The sequence below is a fragment of the Choloepus didactylus genome, chromosome 6 (genome assembly GCF_015220235.1).
Source record: "Choloepus didactylus isolate mChoDid1 chromosome 6, mChoDid1.pri, whole genome shotgun sequence".
NCBI lineage: Eukaryota > Metazoa > Chordata > Mammalia > Pilosa > Megalonychidae > Choloepus > Choloepus didactylus.
Genome location: NC_051312.1, coordinates 89428371 through 89445218, shown reverse-complemented (window position 1 = coordinate 89445218; position 16848 = coordinate 89428371). Strand labels below are relative to the sequence as shown.

The following is a 16848-nucleotide window of genomic DNA, read 5'->3' as shown; positions in this document are numbered from 1 at the left end:
GGGTTTCAGGATATGCTGTGAAGCCACTGGTAGTCTTCACTGTCTCGCAGTGGGCATCGTTTTTTCCTCTGATGCCCCAGCCCAGCCACGGAGCCACGCTGCTGCCCCCATTTGACACCCCCTCCCACCAACTCCTCAAAAACAGCTCACTTTTCTAGCCCTTGGACTCTGACAACATGAGTGCCAAACTCATGCCCCCTCTGGAGTTCCACAGCTGGCCAGAGGCCAGATATGACCATCCCGCCCCCCAGCAGTGGGCGTCCGGATATGCCCACATGGCAGGACTCTCTCCCCCCGCCAGCCTCTGGGGCCAGAGACCTTGGAGAGGTCCAGGGGGTGGGGAAGCACGTTCCCTCTGGATATGCCTACCCTCCCTGTCCCTGCAAACACACCCCGTTTCCCTTGTCTCCCACCAGTGATGACGACATTGTATTTGAGGACTTTGCCCGCCAGAGACTGAAAGGTATGAAGGACGACAAGGAGGAAGAAGAGGATGGGACCAGCTCGCCACAGCTCAACGACAGATAGACTGGGGCCAGGCCGTCCCTCGGGCAGCTCCAGGTCCACTCTCGTGCACTAGGATGCTTATTCATCTTCTTTCTATTCCGATTCCCCCTCCCCTTTGTTCTTCCGATTTCTACCAGGGGGCTCCAGTGCGCTTCGAGGTCATGGTGATGAGCCCCTGGCCTCGGGACTGGCCCCACGTCGCTGTGCCACCGGGACCACAGTGTACCACCGTAACCCTCTACCCCTTCAGTCACCTCTCCATCCCCCCTCCTTTTCACACTGATCCCCCAGAAAGGCCACCACAGCCCTGGCCTCGGAATTTGACTTGAGATGGGGAGCAGAAAGGGGAGGATGGGGCATGAGTGGGCAGGGAACTTGGGGGAGGTGGGGATGAGGGCTGAAGATACACGAGAGGATGTCCACAGTCCCAGGTGGTCAGCACAGTTCTGGCAGCTAAAAGATGACCACACTGAAGTTCACCCCTCTCCAGAATGGTTCTCTGGAGGAACCAGGGCTTGGGAGTCTGGCTGGGAGGGTCATACCCATGGACAGATTCTCAATACCTTTTTGCAATTTGGACCCTCCAAAGACCTCTCCCCTTCCACCCTAAATCCTGCCCCATGTCCCTCTGTGTCTGACAGTGGCACTGATGACAGCTGGTAGACCTCAGGAGTGGAGAAAAGCAACTAGACTGACTTTCCTACCAGCAGTTACTTATCTAAGGCAAGCTGTGTGAACTAGCCCAAGTATATTTCAGTATTGTCAGGATGTAACATCTTAGCTACCTTGTATCTTACACGTGTGGATCTACCTATCTACCCACCTGTATATATGTGTGTGTGCACAGAGGGAGAGAGGGAGGGAGTCTTCAGAAAACACCCAGAGGTGGCAGAATGCGCTGGAGCTGCTGAAGAGGTTTCCTGAGAGGGCGCTCACAGAGACGGGGCAGGGGGCCGGAAGATGAGAGTCTTCCCTATGTCCCTTCCTTGGTGGACTTAACAGTGATAACACAGGCAGCAAGGCTGGAGGTCCAGAGTGGGCCAGTGCCACCAGCGTCCTCCTGCTCCCTTCTGCAGTCTGGGAGAGAACTCCTGGGGTCACCGTGTCCACAGTCAAAGTGGCCCTTCGCCTGCCTCACCCAAAGGGAATGAGGATTCTGGGTAGCAAGGAAGCTACCAGTAAACAAAGTAGCTTGTTTCCTTGGAGAGCTGGTGACCCCCAGCAGCAACAAGTGTCATGGGTACCCAGTACTCATGGGTTGGTGTTGATGAGTTTGGGACCTGGGGCATTTCAGAGAAAATGTTAAAAGGTATCTGTCCTCATCTGGCCTTTGAGGCCAACTTGCTGTGTGACCTTGGGCAAGTTCCTTCACCTCTCTGGGCCTCAGTTACTGGAAAACCATGGGGTTTGACCAGATGATCACAAGGGGTCCGTCCAGCTCTGGCTTCCTGAGAAGTTGTGAATATTAGAATATTCTGGTGTGTGGGTCAGGAACCTCTGACCTTGGTCTGTCTGCCTTTAGAAGGGATTCATTGAACCCCAGAGTTGGCAGGGCCCTAGAGACCAACTTGACCACCCCATACCCAATCCCAAGCCTGGGAAGGGCTCTTCTTGGGCCTCTGAAGGGTCATTTGATGTCAAACTCTGCACCTTAGCTATGGCCCTAGCAAGCGTGAGCTGCTCTGCCTTAGGTTCTGGGTGTTACTGGGAGGGACAGAGCTTGCATTTGCTGGGGCTTGGGTGGGGAGCTTGTGATAGGAGCCCCAGTACCTCACTGTTCACTGTGGACGCAGCCACCCTATGCTTTATTTATTGGCAGGGCAAGGAGAATCTTTCAATTCCTACTCCTTTTCACTGCTATCCCATACCTGCCTGAAAAGGGAGACAACGTTTTATTATACAAGTTGGGTCTCAACCCTTTTCAGTTCAGCCCCTGCTGGGGTGGGCTATGCCTCCTTTTCCTGTGGTGAAATTACCCAGTTCACATGTCTGGCACTATATACCCCCAACCCTTCCCTTCTGAATCTCTTGAAGACCCAACAGATGGAACCACGTCAGTTTGTGGCAGTCACCCTCCCCTGTCCAGTTCTGGGTCCCAGCCACAGGTGTCCCAGGCATCCAGCCCCTACCAGATCATTCTGGGAAGTTTGTGCCCCATCTGGGCAGCTATAAGAGTTGATGAAATGCTGGAACAACTCATGGTATGAATATGCTCTCCAATGTCTTCCTTTGAAATCTTTGGGACTGATATAAGAAGACCCCTTAGGATGTGGGGTAATCACTGCCCTACAAACCTCCTCCCCGTCCCCCAATGAGTGCACACAAAAGATTTTTCAGGCTGCTTTCTTGAGCGTCCTCCACCTCAATCTTATGCTCACCCCTTTGGGTTTATCCCAGGTTGTTTAGTTATTTCTCCAGCTGCAGGGAAGCCCCATCTGTCCTTTTTGTCATTGAGCCCAGGACTTGCAGAAGGGAAGTGGACAAGCTCAGTTGAATTCAGCTTATCCATCCTTTGCCAGCAACTTCTCTGCTCTGTGGTGAGCCCTGGAGACACAGTGATGGATCAGTCCCAGCCCCTGTCCTCAGGAAGGTCATGGTCAGGGGAAAGTTGTAGGGGGCCATTGCATTCAGGGCTCCCTAACTGCTGCTAGCCCATATAGTGCCTTGGTGTGAGTTAGGAAATGGTGCCCTTCCAAGTGGATTCAGCCCCCCACTAGAATGCACAGCCTTATGAATGGCGCCCAGGATGGATTTTAGCCCCAGTTGCCCCTTAGCCCGTTACCCTCGTGCAGAAAGCAACCTTCACAGCCGTATGCTGCAGCCCAGTGGGACATGCAGGCCAAAGTGTTTCCTCTGGTGTCTCCCTGAAGAGGAAGGCCCAGATCATCTTTCCATCCTTCTGGTCACCTCCAGACCCCACCCCATGCCCAGCAAGACTGCTTCCTTGCAGGGTCTTCCCCATTCTGGAGTCAACCTGTCCAGGTTGACCCTGGAGAGAAACTGGGGGAAGGGGAGTCTCAGCCACGATGTTAGCTGTTTCTTTGCCAAGCGTTCAGGGCTGCTGCTGATCAAGCAGCTCTGTGCTGGGACTTCCCAGTGGGCCATGTGTCTGGGCATGAAGGAAGGACATGTCCCTGGGTGAAAAGTCCTGAGGCAGAGGCTGGACTTCCTCAGCATGCCAACCAAGGGAAGAGTACAGTCCCTGTGAAGATAAGAACTGAATTATTTGGCTAGACTCCATTGGCCTCCTTGGCGTTGAGACCAAGACAGGTTAGGGTGGACTCACCTGGGGTGTTAATTCATTGGAAGTGTTGCTGTCACCCTGGTTCCCACGTGGTGCTGTGAAGAGAACTCCAGCTGGTTCTCAGTCCTGGCTGTCACCAATCAGCTGAGTGACCTTCAGCAAGTCATTCAACCTCTTGGGCTCAGTTTCCCTAACTATAAAATGGGATAGTTACCCCTCCCCTGCCCGATTCAAGCAATTGTTGTGAATAGTCAGTGGACAGTGCTCTGAAAGTTGCAAATGGCTGCACAGGCCTGTACAGGGGAGTTGGGCAGGGGAGTTGCCCAAGGTTGCAAAGGAAGTTTGCTGTGGGCTGAGCCCTCCTCTCAGCAGTCTGCATCTCTTGACCCCCTTCTCACTTCACTTAGATGATTGTCAATCAGAATGAGATGCAGCCAACCTGACTCTGGTGACCAGTTGAGAGGAAAATTCAGGCAGTATTCAGAAATCCCACACTCAGGGGCTAGTGGTCCCAGGAATTGGATGGAGATGGAAGACACAGATATTGTCAGTGATTGGAGGGGGCATCTTGGGCCCTCTCAGGCCTGGTGTCACCCACATCTCCCATTTCTCAGTCCCCGGAGGCCAAGAAGCCTTGGATTTGATCCCAGATTAGAGAGAACCACCAGCCCTCAGGCTCAGAGAAGGCTGAACCCACCACTGCACCATCAAAGAAATCCAAGGGTGAGGTGAAATAGAAATTTGTCTGCTCCTTCCCCTCAAAGTATAAAGCTCCATCCAGGATCAATGGGAGTTGCCAGAACTTCCTAGAAACACTCAGGAGGGATGTGGGCCCAGGGAAACCCCAGGCTTCTTACCCTGGAGCCGAGTCCCAGCCAATCACTTCCCCAATGGTCTTAGCAGCCCAGAAAGGCAGCTTCTCTCCTGCCAGGGGCTGGGGACTGGACACTCTCCACTCATCCTGGAGGAGGAGGTTAGACCCCAATTGTGTACTCTTATGGGGTCTCATGGACATAGGCCTATGCCTGTTCTGATGTTTTTCTTTTTAAACTGAACGAGGACCAAAACAGATGCCCCCACCCTCATGCATACGGCCTGCATTGGGCCTGGCGTGTGCCCTGCTGGTCTGGGCACCACTTTAGTTTTTCCTGCTCTACTGGACTGAAATGGCCTCCTGGCGGGCAGAATCCTTGCCCTCTCCCACCCATCTGCAGGTCACTGCACAATGGCTTCAAAGAGAAGCCCTGCTGAAGGGGGTATGCTCCCCCATTCCTCTCTCCCAACTCTTCACCCCAAAGGGAAGTCAAAGCACAGGTCCCCAAGGACCCAGGATCTACTCTAACACAGGCTTTCAAACCAGGTGCTGTGGAACCCCTGGTGTTCCACAGAGCTCTGCCGGAAGCTGCTAAGGTAGGAAGATGGGGTGGAGGCAAAGGAAGGTCTCCAGCCCTCCCTCCATTCCCACTTCCACTGGAACAGCTCTCCTTTTACCTGTCTTGCCTATGAGCTTTCACCTTCAGACTTTCTTTGGAAGAAAGACTTCTTCAAACCAACATTCTGAGGTTTGATCTTAGACCAGCAAGCACAGCATTCCTCATTCCCCAGGTTCTATTCTTGGTTTTCCTGTTGGAATGGCTCCAACATTCCAAGACAAAGTGTCTATGTATTGGAACTTGGGTCACAGACCCAGGCCCAAGCATTTGCTTGAACTTATGCTATACATGCACACACATATGCATGGACATGTATACACACAGGAACACGTATCTGCACACATTTGATGGTTTTCTGGCCAACCCACCCTGAAGCTGTGGCCGGGGTTTGATTTGGGTTAAGTCTGGCACTCAGTGAGGATGACTCTTGACCCTGATATTAGTCCATGCAGTGTTGGAAAACTGTGGAGCAAGGAAGCAGGCCCAATCTCATCCTGAGATTTGTGTCTGCACCCCCAGGTGACACCCCATTTCCTTACTCCAGGCCCGTGGAACAACAGACAGAGCAGTGCAATGGGAGAAGCAAAACCTAGAGTCAGGTTCTTCTCCACATCTAGCCAGATGAGTGAAATCCAGGTTTCCTTAAAAGACACATGGAAGTGGACTTCATGATCAAAGCCCCTTCTCTGAGGGTAGGATCCCCCCAGAGACCTTTTACACAGCAACTTCCCTCGAGTAATTCTAATGGGATTCTGCTCCCACATTTGTGGACAACTAAATGTGTGGGCAACAAGGGGTGCCTGAAGACTGGCTACTGCCCTCCCCTGCAGTCCCCAAATTTCCTCCCTGCCTGCCTGGCCCTCTGCCCACACCTGCCACCAGGACTGGCTATGCCGTGGGCACTTTGGTGAGACCTGGGCCAGTCCTTGGCACAGAATCCTGTCTGGCACTCCACCTGGGACATTCTAGGTGAAAAGTGAGGCTCTCACTCAGGCACAGCAAGCCACATGGCATAGGAGAAAGAGGGCCAACTGGTGTTTAACTTTGAGTGTGACTGTGGGAATACCACTGGCCTCAGTTTCCCCATGTATAAAAATAGGGCTAATGTCAGATTGTGCCCACCTCACAGGGATTACTGCAAGGATCACTTGAGAGATGTGTGTGAGAAGTCCACGGTGCTTCACAAACTCAGGGTGCGGTCATGGCCTGCTTGTGAAATCAGCAGAGCAGCCTGGGGATGAGTGGAGGATGCACCACATTCCTGGGGCATCTTTGCTTAGTGTTAAGGTCTAGCCACAGCTGCTGTGTGGGGCCAGCCTCTTCCCACTGAGTGGAAGCCAGAGCTCCACCTTGCACGGTGACCATGTGCGTGTCCTGGCCATGGGAGGTGAGGGGTGGCTGGGGCAGGTCTCTGGGCCAACCAAGGTCTGCCTGCACTAAGTCTGTGGCTCTTCTGTTAAGTGATTATTTTGTGACACTCCTCATTTCTTGGCCACTTGCCAGGTTTATATGTCATACCTGTGGCTTCCTTATGTCAAATAAGTTATTATAGTTTATTCAACTCTAACAGGACAAATGAATAAAAGAACCATAATGACACCATTAAAGGTCTTTTGTGACAGAGGATGCTGACTGTGCTTTTATTTTTGTCTCATGGGCCCATGGCATGACACAGATCAGGAAATGCCACCCTCTTTGCCCTTGACTGATGAATGGGGAACATGGCTGGATCAGGTGTTTTCTTCCTTTCAACTCCAACCTGGTCCTTACATCCCTTCTGGAGACTGCTGCAAATCTTTGTCCCTCTCCCCTACTGCCACCCCCTGCCACTTATATGGCCTTGGGAAAGCTGTCAAATCTCTGATCCCTATCAGATACCACTGGGTTCCATGACCTTTAGTTTGCTTCTGGGTGAAGCCATGCCATCTTCAATCTTTGGCACCAATGACCACATCCGGTGGAGTCCTCACCATATCCCCAGCCCTGGTTCTTGTTCAGTTCTCATCTCCCGCTCGGATTTTCTAAGAGTTACCTGATGCTTGTAGCAGTAGAACACTTTGGAGGGGCAGAGATATGTACACATGAGAAAGATTCAAAATTCTAATAGCTAATGTCTGTATTGACACATAAGGAAGAAGCCTATGAATGCAAGATGACTTTCATAGAGAACGTATTGTATATGAAATTGTGTAACTTAGGTCAAAATGTTGGCCAGAAGGTGGTCTCTTCCCTCTGATGTTCCCTTCCAACCAGGGTGGGACAGTGGGAGGACATTAGCAATAAGTCAGGGGACTTGAGTCAGAGTTTTTGTTCTGCTGCTCTCTTACTTGGACTGTCTCAGACTCTAGACAAACAGAGCCCATGCCATCATTTCAATGGCAGGAATTTAATTTGAGTAATTGGTTATAAAAATGTTGGAAGAGAAAAAAGGGTAAATGGGAAACCACTGCCACCCCTGGGGTGGAGGGACAAGGAGGAGAGGTGGTGTTCCCAGAGCTGGGGACCAGGGCAGCCCCGCAAGAGCACCGGGAGGGGAGGTGGAATCTGAGGAAGCCAGAACCTAGAAGAAGCACAGCCATTGCCAGGGCTGCTGCCTAAAGCACAGGGAGCGGGAGAAATACTCTGGCTTTTCCTCTCCTCCGTCCCTCCAGTTTCATGCCAGTGCCGCCTCCTGGCAGAATCTAATTAAAAGCTTCTCTCAAAGAATCTTGGGAAATAGTAGTTGGCAGTGGCCAGGGCTCTGCAATACAGAGCAGGAGAAGGGCAGGGAATGGATCTGAGACCAAATAGGCAAATGACCAGCTTTTCCTTAGTCTTCTCATCTTACAAATAGAAATATTCACATATTCTATCGCAGTTTAGGAATGCTCTGACATTTGAACGGAGTTCTAAGTATGGGAGAGGCATTTGCTGCTGCCTCCTAGCTTTCAACTTTTCAGTTTATCTTCTGCTGTCACTGTCTTCATTGTGGTTTGGAGCTTCATGGCTAAACTCCAGCAAATCAGAAGAAACCGAGCAAGAGGCTCAAATTTTGGCCCAGATGGAATAAGTCCACTAAAACCTATCTTTCCCAGGGATTTACACCTAAAATCTCTGTGCAAAAATAAAGAAAGCAACTACTCAGTGATTTTGAAAATTAAATAAAATCAGTCAGACAGTGCATGGGAGTCAAAATTTGGAGAAGCAAGATGTATGGGGTGAATTTTGCTTTATTCTCCTCTTTTCTCTTGTGGTTTTGCCCAAGATTAGAACCACCATGACCAGAAGGTGAGACAGAACTTAGAGTCTGAACGTACATGGGTTGATTACCTCCTCAAATGACAACAATAAAATCAACATTCTATAGAGGATTGTTACTGGAACTAGCATATACATAATAAAATATTCACAATGTCCAGGATCCAATCCAAAATTACTCAACATAAAATGAACCAGAAAAATGTGACCAGTTCTCAAGGGAAAATACAATCGACAGATGCTAACTCTGAGATGACCAGATATTGGAATTATTAGAAAAGATTTTGAAATAGTTGCTGTAACTTGAAATAGATGGAGATAATTCAACAGATGTTTAAAAATTATTAAAACAAATCAAATGAAAATTTTAGAACTGAAAAATACAGTATTTGAAAAAAAAATCACGTTAGGGTTGATAGCAGAATGGAGATGACAGAGGAAAGAATCAATGAACTTGAAGATAGATCAAGAGAAACATTTCATTCTGAAAAAACAGACAGAAAAAAAGATAGAAAAAAGATTAACAGAGCCCTCAGGGGCCCGTGGAACAATATATGGTTCATGTCTTTGGACTTCCAGAGGGAAAGGAGAGGGGAGATTGGTGCAGAAAAAATATTTGAGGAAATTATGACTCTCAAATCCCAAGTTTGGTGAAAGACAAAATAACAGAATTAAGAAGCTTATCAAACCCCTACCATCATACTTAATGGTGAAAGGCTGAATGCTTTTGCTTGATGATCAGGAATAAGGCAAGGGTGATCACTCTCACCGCTCCTGTTCAACATCACACTGAAGGTTGTAGGTAGGGCAATAAGGCCAGAGAAAGCTATACAAGCCCTACAGACTGTGAAGGAAGAGATAAAATTGTATTCACAGACAACAGAGAAAATCCCAAGGAATCTACAAAAAAAGCTACTTGAATTAAAAAGTGAGTTAGGTTTCAGGATACAAGATCAATATGCATAAATGAATTATTGGAAATTGAAATGAAAGACAAAACTATTTATAATAGCACCCCAAAACTGAAATACTTGGGTATAAGTCTAACAAACTATGTGCTGGATTTCTATGCTGAAAAGTACAAACTACTGATGAAAGAAATCCAAGTAGACAAATAGAGAGATACATTGTGTTGGGATAGATTGGATTATGTGTCTTGATTTAGACATGAGCTTAATCTTAATCCACATTCCTGTGCGTCTGAACCCAGTGAAAATAGGGTCTCTTGAGGAAGTTATTTTTAGTTAGGGTGTGCCCCAACTGAATGAGGATGGGTATTATTCTGCATTACTGGAGACCTTATAAAGAGCCAGGAGCCAGAAGTTAGTGGAATCCTGAAAAGCAGAAAGGAGAGACCATCACATGTGACGTGAAGCGGAGATGAAAGCCACGGAACCCCAAGGATTGTGGCAAGCCAGTACCAGAATGCTAGTTTGGGGGGAGAAAGCATGGTCTAGTCAATGCCTTATTTTGTGCTTCTAGCCTCTGAAACGATGAGCCAATAAATTCGCATTAGTTAAGCCAACCAATTGTGTGGTATTTATGATAGCAGCTCTGACAACTAAGTGTTCATTGGAAGATGCAATATTGTTATGATGTCATTTCTCCTAAAACTGCCACAGATTCTCCGCAGGATTTTCCTTTTCTTTTTTCTGTAGCTATAGACAAGCTCATTCTAAAATTTATATGGGAAGGTAAAGGAACTAGAATAGCCAAACAATTTTAAAAAAAGAAGACCAAAGTTGGAGGAATCCTACTACTTTCTCTCAAAACATATGTAAAGCTACAGTAATTAAGGCAGAATGATAGTGGTGAAAGGATAGACACCTACACCAATGGATCAGAACAGGAAATCCAGAAATAGATCTGCACATATGTGCTTGATTGATTTTTGACAAAGGCGTAAAAGTATTTAGTTGTGTTTTCAACAAATAGTGCTGGCGAAGATCTGCAGGAACCAGAACTCTCAGTCAGTGCTGGCAGGAGGGTAAAATGGTAAGGACACACTGGAAAACAGTTTGGCAGTTTCTCATAAATGTAAGCACACCAAAAGACTCAGCAGTTCTACTCCCAAAAGAAATGAAAAGTTAGGTTCCTACAAAAAATCTGTATGTGAATATTTACAGGGCTTTTATTCATAATTGTCAAAAACTGGAAACAACCCAAATGTCCTTCAACAGTGAATGGATAAGCTGTTGTACAGCCCATAAAATGGAATGCAAAAAAAAAGTAACAGAAAAAAAAAAAATGAAACCAGCAGATCCCAAAGTGTTTGCCCATGAGAAATAGTTTAAAAATAAAAGCAAATAAAGAACAGCTAAAAAAAAATGAGTGAACTACCAATACATATGACAACATGAATGAATCTCAAATGCATTATGCTGAGTGAAAGAAGCCAGACACCAAAGGACACACATGTATGGTTCTATTTATGTGACATTCTGGAAAAGGCTAAACGTTGGGACAGGAGACAGATCAGTAGGTGACAGCAACTGGGGCTAGGGGGAGGGTTGGCTACAAAGGGGCAGCAGGAAGGATTTGGGGAGGGGGGCATGGTGGAACTGTCCTGTACTTTGGTCAAAACTCACATAACTATACACCAAAAAAGAGTACATTTTACTATATGCAAATTATATACCTCATTAAAAAAAAGAAATAAAAAAATCTGAGCAATTTATCTTTCACAAGCTGCATGTCCATTTGTTGGTGCTTGTGCTGGCCCCTGAAGACACAGAAATGAATGACAGTCCTTCCTTCAAGGAGCTCACAGATTCATGGGGGGAATAGGCATGATGACAGAGGTTTAGAACTGCAGCAGAGAGATATGGGAAAGAGGGGTCCACACATACAGCCCACCACGGGAGCACTAGAAAGGACACTCCACGATCAGCTGGGGTAGTTGGATGGTGAATTAGGCAGGCTTCCCAGAGGAGGAAATCCGAGAACTAAGTTTTGAAGGATGAAAAGGAGTTAGGTAGGTAAGATAGGGCTGTGAACATTCCAGGTAGAAGGGACAGCACATGGGTAGCCTCAAGGGGGTGAGATAACCTAGAAACTTCTGGGAACTGAAAGGCCTTTGTGTGGCTGGAGTGAAGGGAGCCTGGGGAGCTGGCAGGAGATGGGAGCAGACCATGGCCATGGGGAAGGGTAGTTACAAGCAATATCAGCCCAAAGAACTTAGCTTTTATCCTGAAGACAGCAGGACAGGTTTTAAGCAGAGGCGTGAGAGGCATCAGGTTCATGCATTTTCAGGACCGCTCTGTGATGCAGAGGACAGACTGGAGGGGGAGTCAGGAGGCAGGGGGACCAGGGAAGATGAGGTGGGGATCTAGCTAAGAGACGTGGAGGCTGGAACCAGAGGGGATGGAGAGGAAGGATATATTGGAAAGGTATTTAGGGGTAGAAAGGCAGAACTTGTCTCCCATCTGATAGCTGAATTCTCAGCACTTTTATACTCACTGCTGCTTCTGCTGGGTTGACCTTTCCTAGGTTTTTTACATAGCTTGTTCCTTCCTATTCTTCAGGGTAGTTCGCCTTCTCAGAGAGGTCTTCCTTATTATGTTCAAAGGAGGCCCCTCCCCATCACTCTCGCATCTCCTTGTTTATTTCCCTCATAAAAAGTATCTTGTTTATTTATTGCCTACTGTGGAATTAGAACACAGGCATTGGAGCAGACTGCAGAGTTCTAGGCCCAACTTGGCCTCTTATTAGCTGTATGACTTTGAGCAAGTTATTCATCTCTGTGTGCCTTAGTTTCTTCATCTTTAAAGGAGAGATAATAATAATACCTACATCATAGAGTTCTCGCCAGGATAAAATGAGTTAATGTGCCAATTGCAACCCCTGGCACATAGTAAGCCCTATTTAAGTGTTTGCTACTATTATTATAATTTTACAAAGTCAGGGACCCTGTCATTTGTCTTCAGTACTGTATCCCCAGCTTCTTTCTAGCATAGTGCTTGGCCCACGGCAGGCACTTAATACTGTACTTGAAGAGGTGGCTGCATGAAGGCAGGCATTTCCCCATCCTTGCCAGCAGATGGCGCATATATGCTAAGAAAAGCTGGCCCTGCTCCAATACATATTGGCCAACAGATGTCGCTGCAGCATGCTGGGGCTAGGAGCCAAAGCCTGTGACAGGCGGAGCTGATGGCGGGCGTGGTCCAGATAAGACCCTGGACAAGAATCTTGAATGGAGAGCCAGAAAGGTATGATTGTGTTACAAAGTCAAGAAACAAAAATTATGTTTGCATCACACATCCTAAAACTGAATTTTCTTCCTCTTGAGTCATTTTCTGTAACAGTAATCACCAGAGCTGGCCATCCAGGCATCCTGTGTAACTGCAACCTCAGTTCAGTGAAGTGGGAGTCAAAGGACGAGAGCATCTGATGTGCAGCACGTGCAGCTGAGGGAGGCCCCGGCACCTGCTGAGGCCTCTTTCCCAGGGTTTTGTAATTCTGTGGGAGCATAAAGGACTGGATGGCACATCAGCGGGAGAAAGAGGGTGAGATCATTTCTTCCTCAGGAGGTCAGGAAAGGAGAGGGGAGTCTGGAGCTGTCTTCACTGTTCTCCGGGTTGGGGAAGGCACCCCAGGCAGAGGGTGCAGCCTGAGCAAAGGCACAGGGACGTGAAGTAGCTGGGCACAGTCCCTAACATCTGAGTAGGTTAGCACGGCAGGAAAACAGGGTTCAAGCAGGGGAGGGCATTAGCTCTCTAGGTTCGGTTGACTAGCTAGTCTAGAACATCTTTCTTTCCCCTTCAGGTTTTGTCAAAAGTCACTGACCAGCCTTAGTGGAGTTCAGGGCCTACTAGCCTGGTCCAGTCCCAGATTATTCTTGTCCCAGTGTAATTACTCATAGTGCCCCCTTTCACTCCCTAACCTTTCCCAGTTTGGATGACAAATTAAATGGACACTACAGTTAGGGGCCTCCTTGGGTCCCCTGTGATTCCCGTTATCACAGTGACCCTGAGTGGTCACTGTCTTCACTGAGGACAGGAGCAGGATCCGGTGCATTTGTGTGTGCCCTGGGCACAGCAAGGGCTTAGCAGGGAGTAGAGGCTCAGGAAGAATGAACTGAATGACTGGGGACCTTGAACCCGGGAGTCCAGAACAAGCCCGTTTCTCCTCTCAGGGAGGGGTAGATATGTCCCTTCTTTTGAGAAAGTTCCCCCAGCAGGGTTGCTGCGTTCAAGAGGCTGGGATTTCCAAGTCCTGCTAGTAGCTGCCGATGGAGGCTGAAGAATCCCCCAATACCCCCCAGCCTACAATCCCCACATGTCATTGTTCACTTTCTTTTCTTCATCTCCAGGGTAAAGCCTGGCTACCGGAGGTAGTGCCTATAGGGGCGAAGATACAAATTTAGGAGGTGGGGGTGCCCTGCCCAATACTCAGAACCAGAGCAGAGAAGGGACAGCCTGAGTGGCACCCTGGGCTCTGGGTCTGCTCTGCTCCTGACAACATGCATGAACTAGATGGGCTTCTGGACTCTCTGGGCCTCCATCGTCTCACTAGTACAACTAAGGGTTAGTTGAGAGTGGTCTCCATGGGGCTGGCCATCTTCAGGCTAATTGCCCTGAGGCAGGGCTGAGGGAAGAGGGCAGAGGCTGTGAGGGGGTGGTGAGGGATGGGGGTGGGGGACTCTGAAGGCAGCCAAGTGCATTACCACAGGAATATTAACTGCTCCTGTCACTTCTCCCAGGCCAGGAAAAGGCCATGCCCATCAATTAGGGCCTCAAGCCTGCCAGGCAGAGACTTAATGAAGAAGGAGATAGACTTCAGTCAGAGCAGGCAGTGCCTTTGGAGGTCATGACACCAGTCCCCAGCCTGGACTGAAGAGGAACCTGAAGCCAGAGAGAGGCAGGCAGCTGTCCAGGGTCACGGGGTAGGACAGGGGCCATGAGGGGAGGAGCTGGCTCTGAATCCCCAGCACCCAATGCACAGTACAGACTCCACCGGTAATGCTGACGGACCTAGGACCAAAGCCTCCAGGCTCCAGCTGAGCCCTCCCCGTTCCCACCCCAGATCACAGGTATCATGGAGGCAAGAGGTTTCTCAAGACAGCCCTTATGGCTTCCTTTTGTTTTGGGTTTCTAACTCAGAAGGAAAGAAATTTCACAATTTTTACAGGGTCACAGAACCCTGGGAAGTCTGACGTGCTTCTCAAAGTTTGTAGCTGGTTTCCTGTCTATCACATTTTGATAGTCACACGCCCTTCCCTCCCTCTCCTGCTCTCTACCATCCTTGCTCTTTAAACGGGCATCCTGTAGGTAGATTTTCCCCCCGGCACTTGGTTACTGTGGCCCCACGTCTCTGGGCCCCGACCCATCCTGATCAGAAGGAGAGGCTGGCCATTCAGCGGGGCCTTGGCACTGCAGAGTGGGTGGGTGGCATCAGGGAGTCAGGGCAGGCCCAGCTGGACCTCATCTTACCTTTACCTCCAAGGTCTCTTCTGAGCTCCCATAGTGGTCCCTTCCATGGTCTCATTCCACTCTACATCTCCCGAGTCTAGCATGAACACTGGCACAAAGTGGATGGGAGAAGGAAGCAACAACCAGGCTCTGCAGGTAAGAGGCACAGTGCAGCTTTCCTGACTCCCATATCCCACCTCTCCACTTCATAACTTCTCCTCCCCCTGCAGAGCAGAGCAGAATGTGGAGAATGTAGCTCCATCTCACCCACATGCACATCCTCCTCCCTGCCCCCCACCATTGCTGGTCTTCTCCAATCCTCAGACTAACAATACCTTCCTGCCTCTAGGCCACTGCACAAGCTGAGCCTTTTGATCTTTGCTTGGCAAACTCCTACTCATTCTTCAAAACCCAGCTCAAACATGACTTCCTCCAGTAAGTCTCCCTAGGCTGGGTCAGAGGCCCTTTTTCTTTTCTCTAGACCTTGATTAAATATGATTTCTCTCCTGGATCATTAGCTTCTCTAGGACTGGCAGAGTTTGTGTTCAGCAAAGGCTGAATGAATGGCTGGATTTGCAAAGGAGGCAAGGCTCAGGGCCCCCGGGAACCTGTTGATGGTCCCATAAGGCCCAAGGCCACTAATTCTTAGCAGCAGCTCACATATAAAAACCTCAAAGATTTTTGCTGACCGCAAACCCACAGCTAATAGCATGTTTTATTTGCCAGAACCTATTGCAGTCTTAGGCTACATTACCAGAGGGCATGTCTTTGCAACTCAGGAGGTGACCTTGGGTTAGAGAGCTCATCGCCTTTTTGTCCTAGAGGGATTGGTAGGGCCCCCTTTGAAGGTTACTAACAGATGGAAATGCTTCAAGAGGATTTAACCCTTTCCCAAAAGGAAAGAGAAGGGGGGGTGGAATTTGCTAGGAGAATATATGGAGACTCAGACACTGTCTCCAACTCTGTGAAGGGCTGTCTTGGGATGAGGCATGATCCTGGCCACAACGTAAAGCTGGGACTGTCAGAAAGCCACAGACGGTTCCCTGTGGCACTTAAATGGGAACCCCTAGGAGGGGAAGGAGTGAGTTCTCCATTGTGAGAGGGTGCTTCCTGTTGAGACAGCTGAGGAGGTGGCCCCCATTACCTCCGGGCTCCTTTTCAACTTTTACAAGGCACAAATTCTCATATATTATGTGGCCTTAAGGTTCTAAAATGCCAGAATTCTAGACTTCTGCCAACTGATTAGGACTCTGTGACTGCAAAGGGACGATTATCCAGCCTGGGGACCTTGAAGCAAGAGAAAAAACCCTTATCCTGGCCCTACTGGCCCAGAACCCAATTGTCTTCTTGCTCCACATATTGAAGGGGTCCCTTTATCCACACACCCCCGCCCCCATGTCCCTGGCTGCTGCTTCTCTTAGCTTCTGACATACCCAAGATGCAGTTCTCCCCTCCTCTGTCTTCTAACCCTCCCTCCCCACCGCCAGGAAGAGTATGGCGTGACACAGGACATAAGGGAGTACCAAGTAATTCATCAGAGGGATGATCCCAAAGCAGTAAATGAGCCCTATTCTTTCCTGTCTGCCTGCAGAGGGAATTAACTGCTTCTGATTCTCAGTAGCTGGATTTCCTCCCTGATAGCCTTGGCTGAGGTTAGTGTTTGCTAGTCTGACTACTCTCTCCCTAACCCCTCCTCTCCACCTGTGATGAGAAATGGAAGGAGAAAAGGATGTAGAGGAAGCTTAGGATCCCATGCTGGCTGTGGATAACCCCATCTCACAGAACAAAAAGCAGACTGATTTTGGAGAGCAATGCCATCTCAATGGGAAGTCCCACCATGTGTCTAACCTCAATCCTGCTATGGGCAGTCAGAACTGACTTCTCCCACGGTCTGACAGAAGACACAAAAGATCACTGCCTCACCTTGCATAAGTCCAAAGTGCCCTCCCAAGTGTCCCCTTCCACCTCCATCAATGCCCCAAGGTAAGCAGAAATGACACGGCACCACTTTCAGGAG

The 16848-nt window shown here is 48.9% G+C and overlaps 1 protein-coding gene across 5 annotated transcripts in view; it reads left to right on the top strand.

The window, feature by feature from the left end:
- Positions 1-6808, top strand: part of ARRB1 (arrestin beta 1) — an 81378-nt gene extending 74570 nt beyond the window's left edge. For all 5 annotated transcript variants that reach the window (XM_037840685.1, XM_037840683.1, XM_037840687.1 and 2 more), the window contains one exon: positions 417-6808. In XM_037840685.1, coding sequence (XP_037696613.1) covers positions 417-528 — 112 coding nt within the window. In that variant the 3' untranslated portion in view covers positions 529-6808. The remainder of the gene's footprint in view (positions 1-416) is intronic.
- The last annotated feature ends 10040 nt before the right edge of the window (positions 6809-16848 follow it).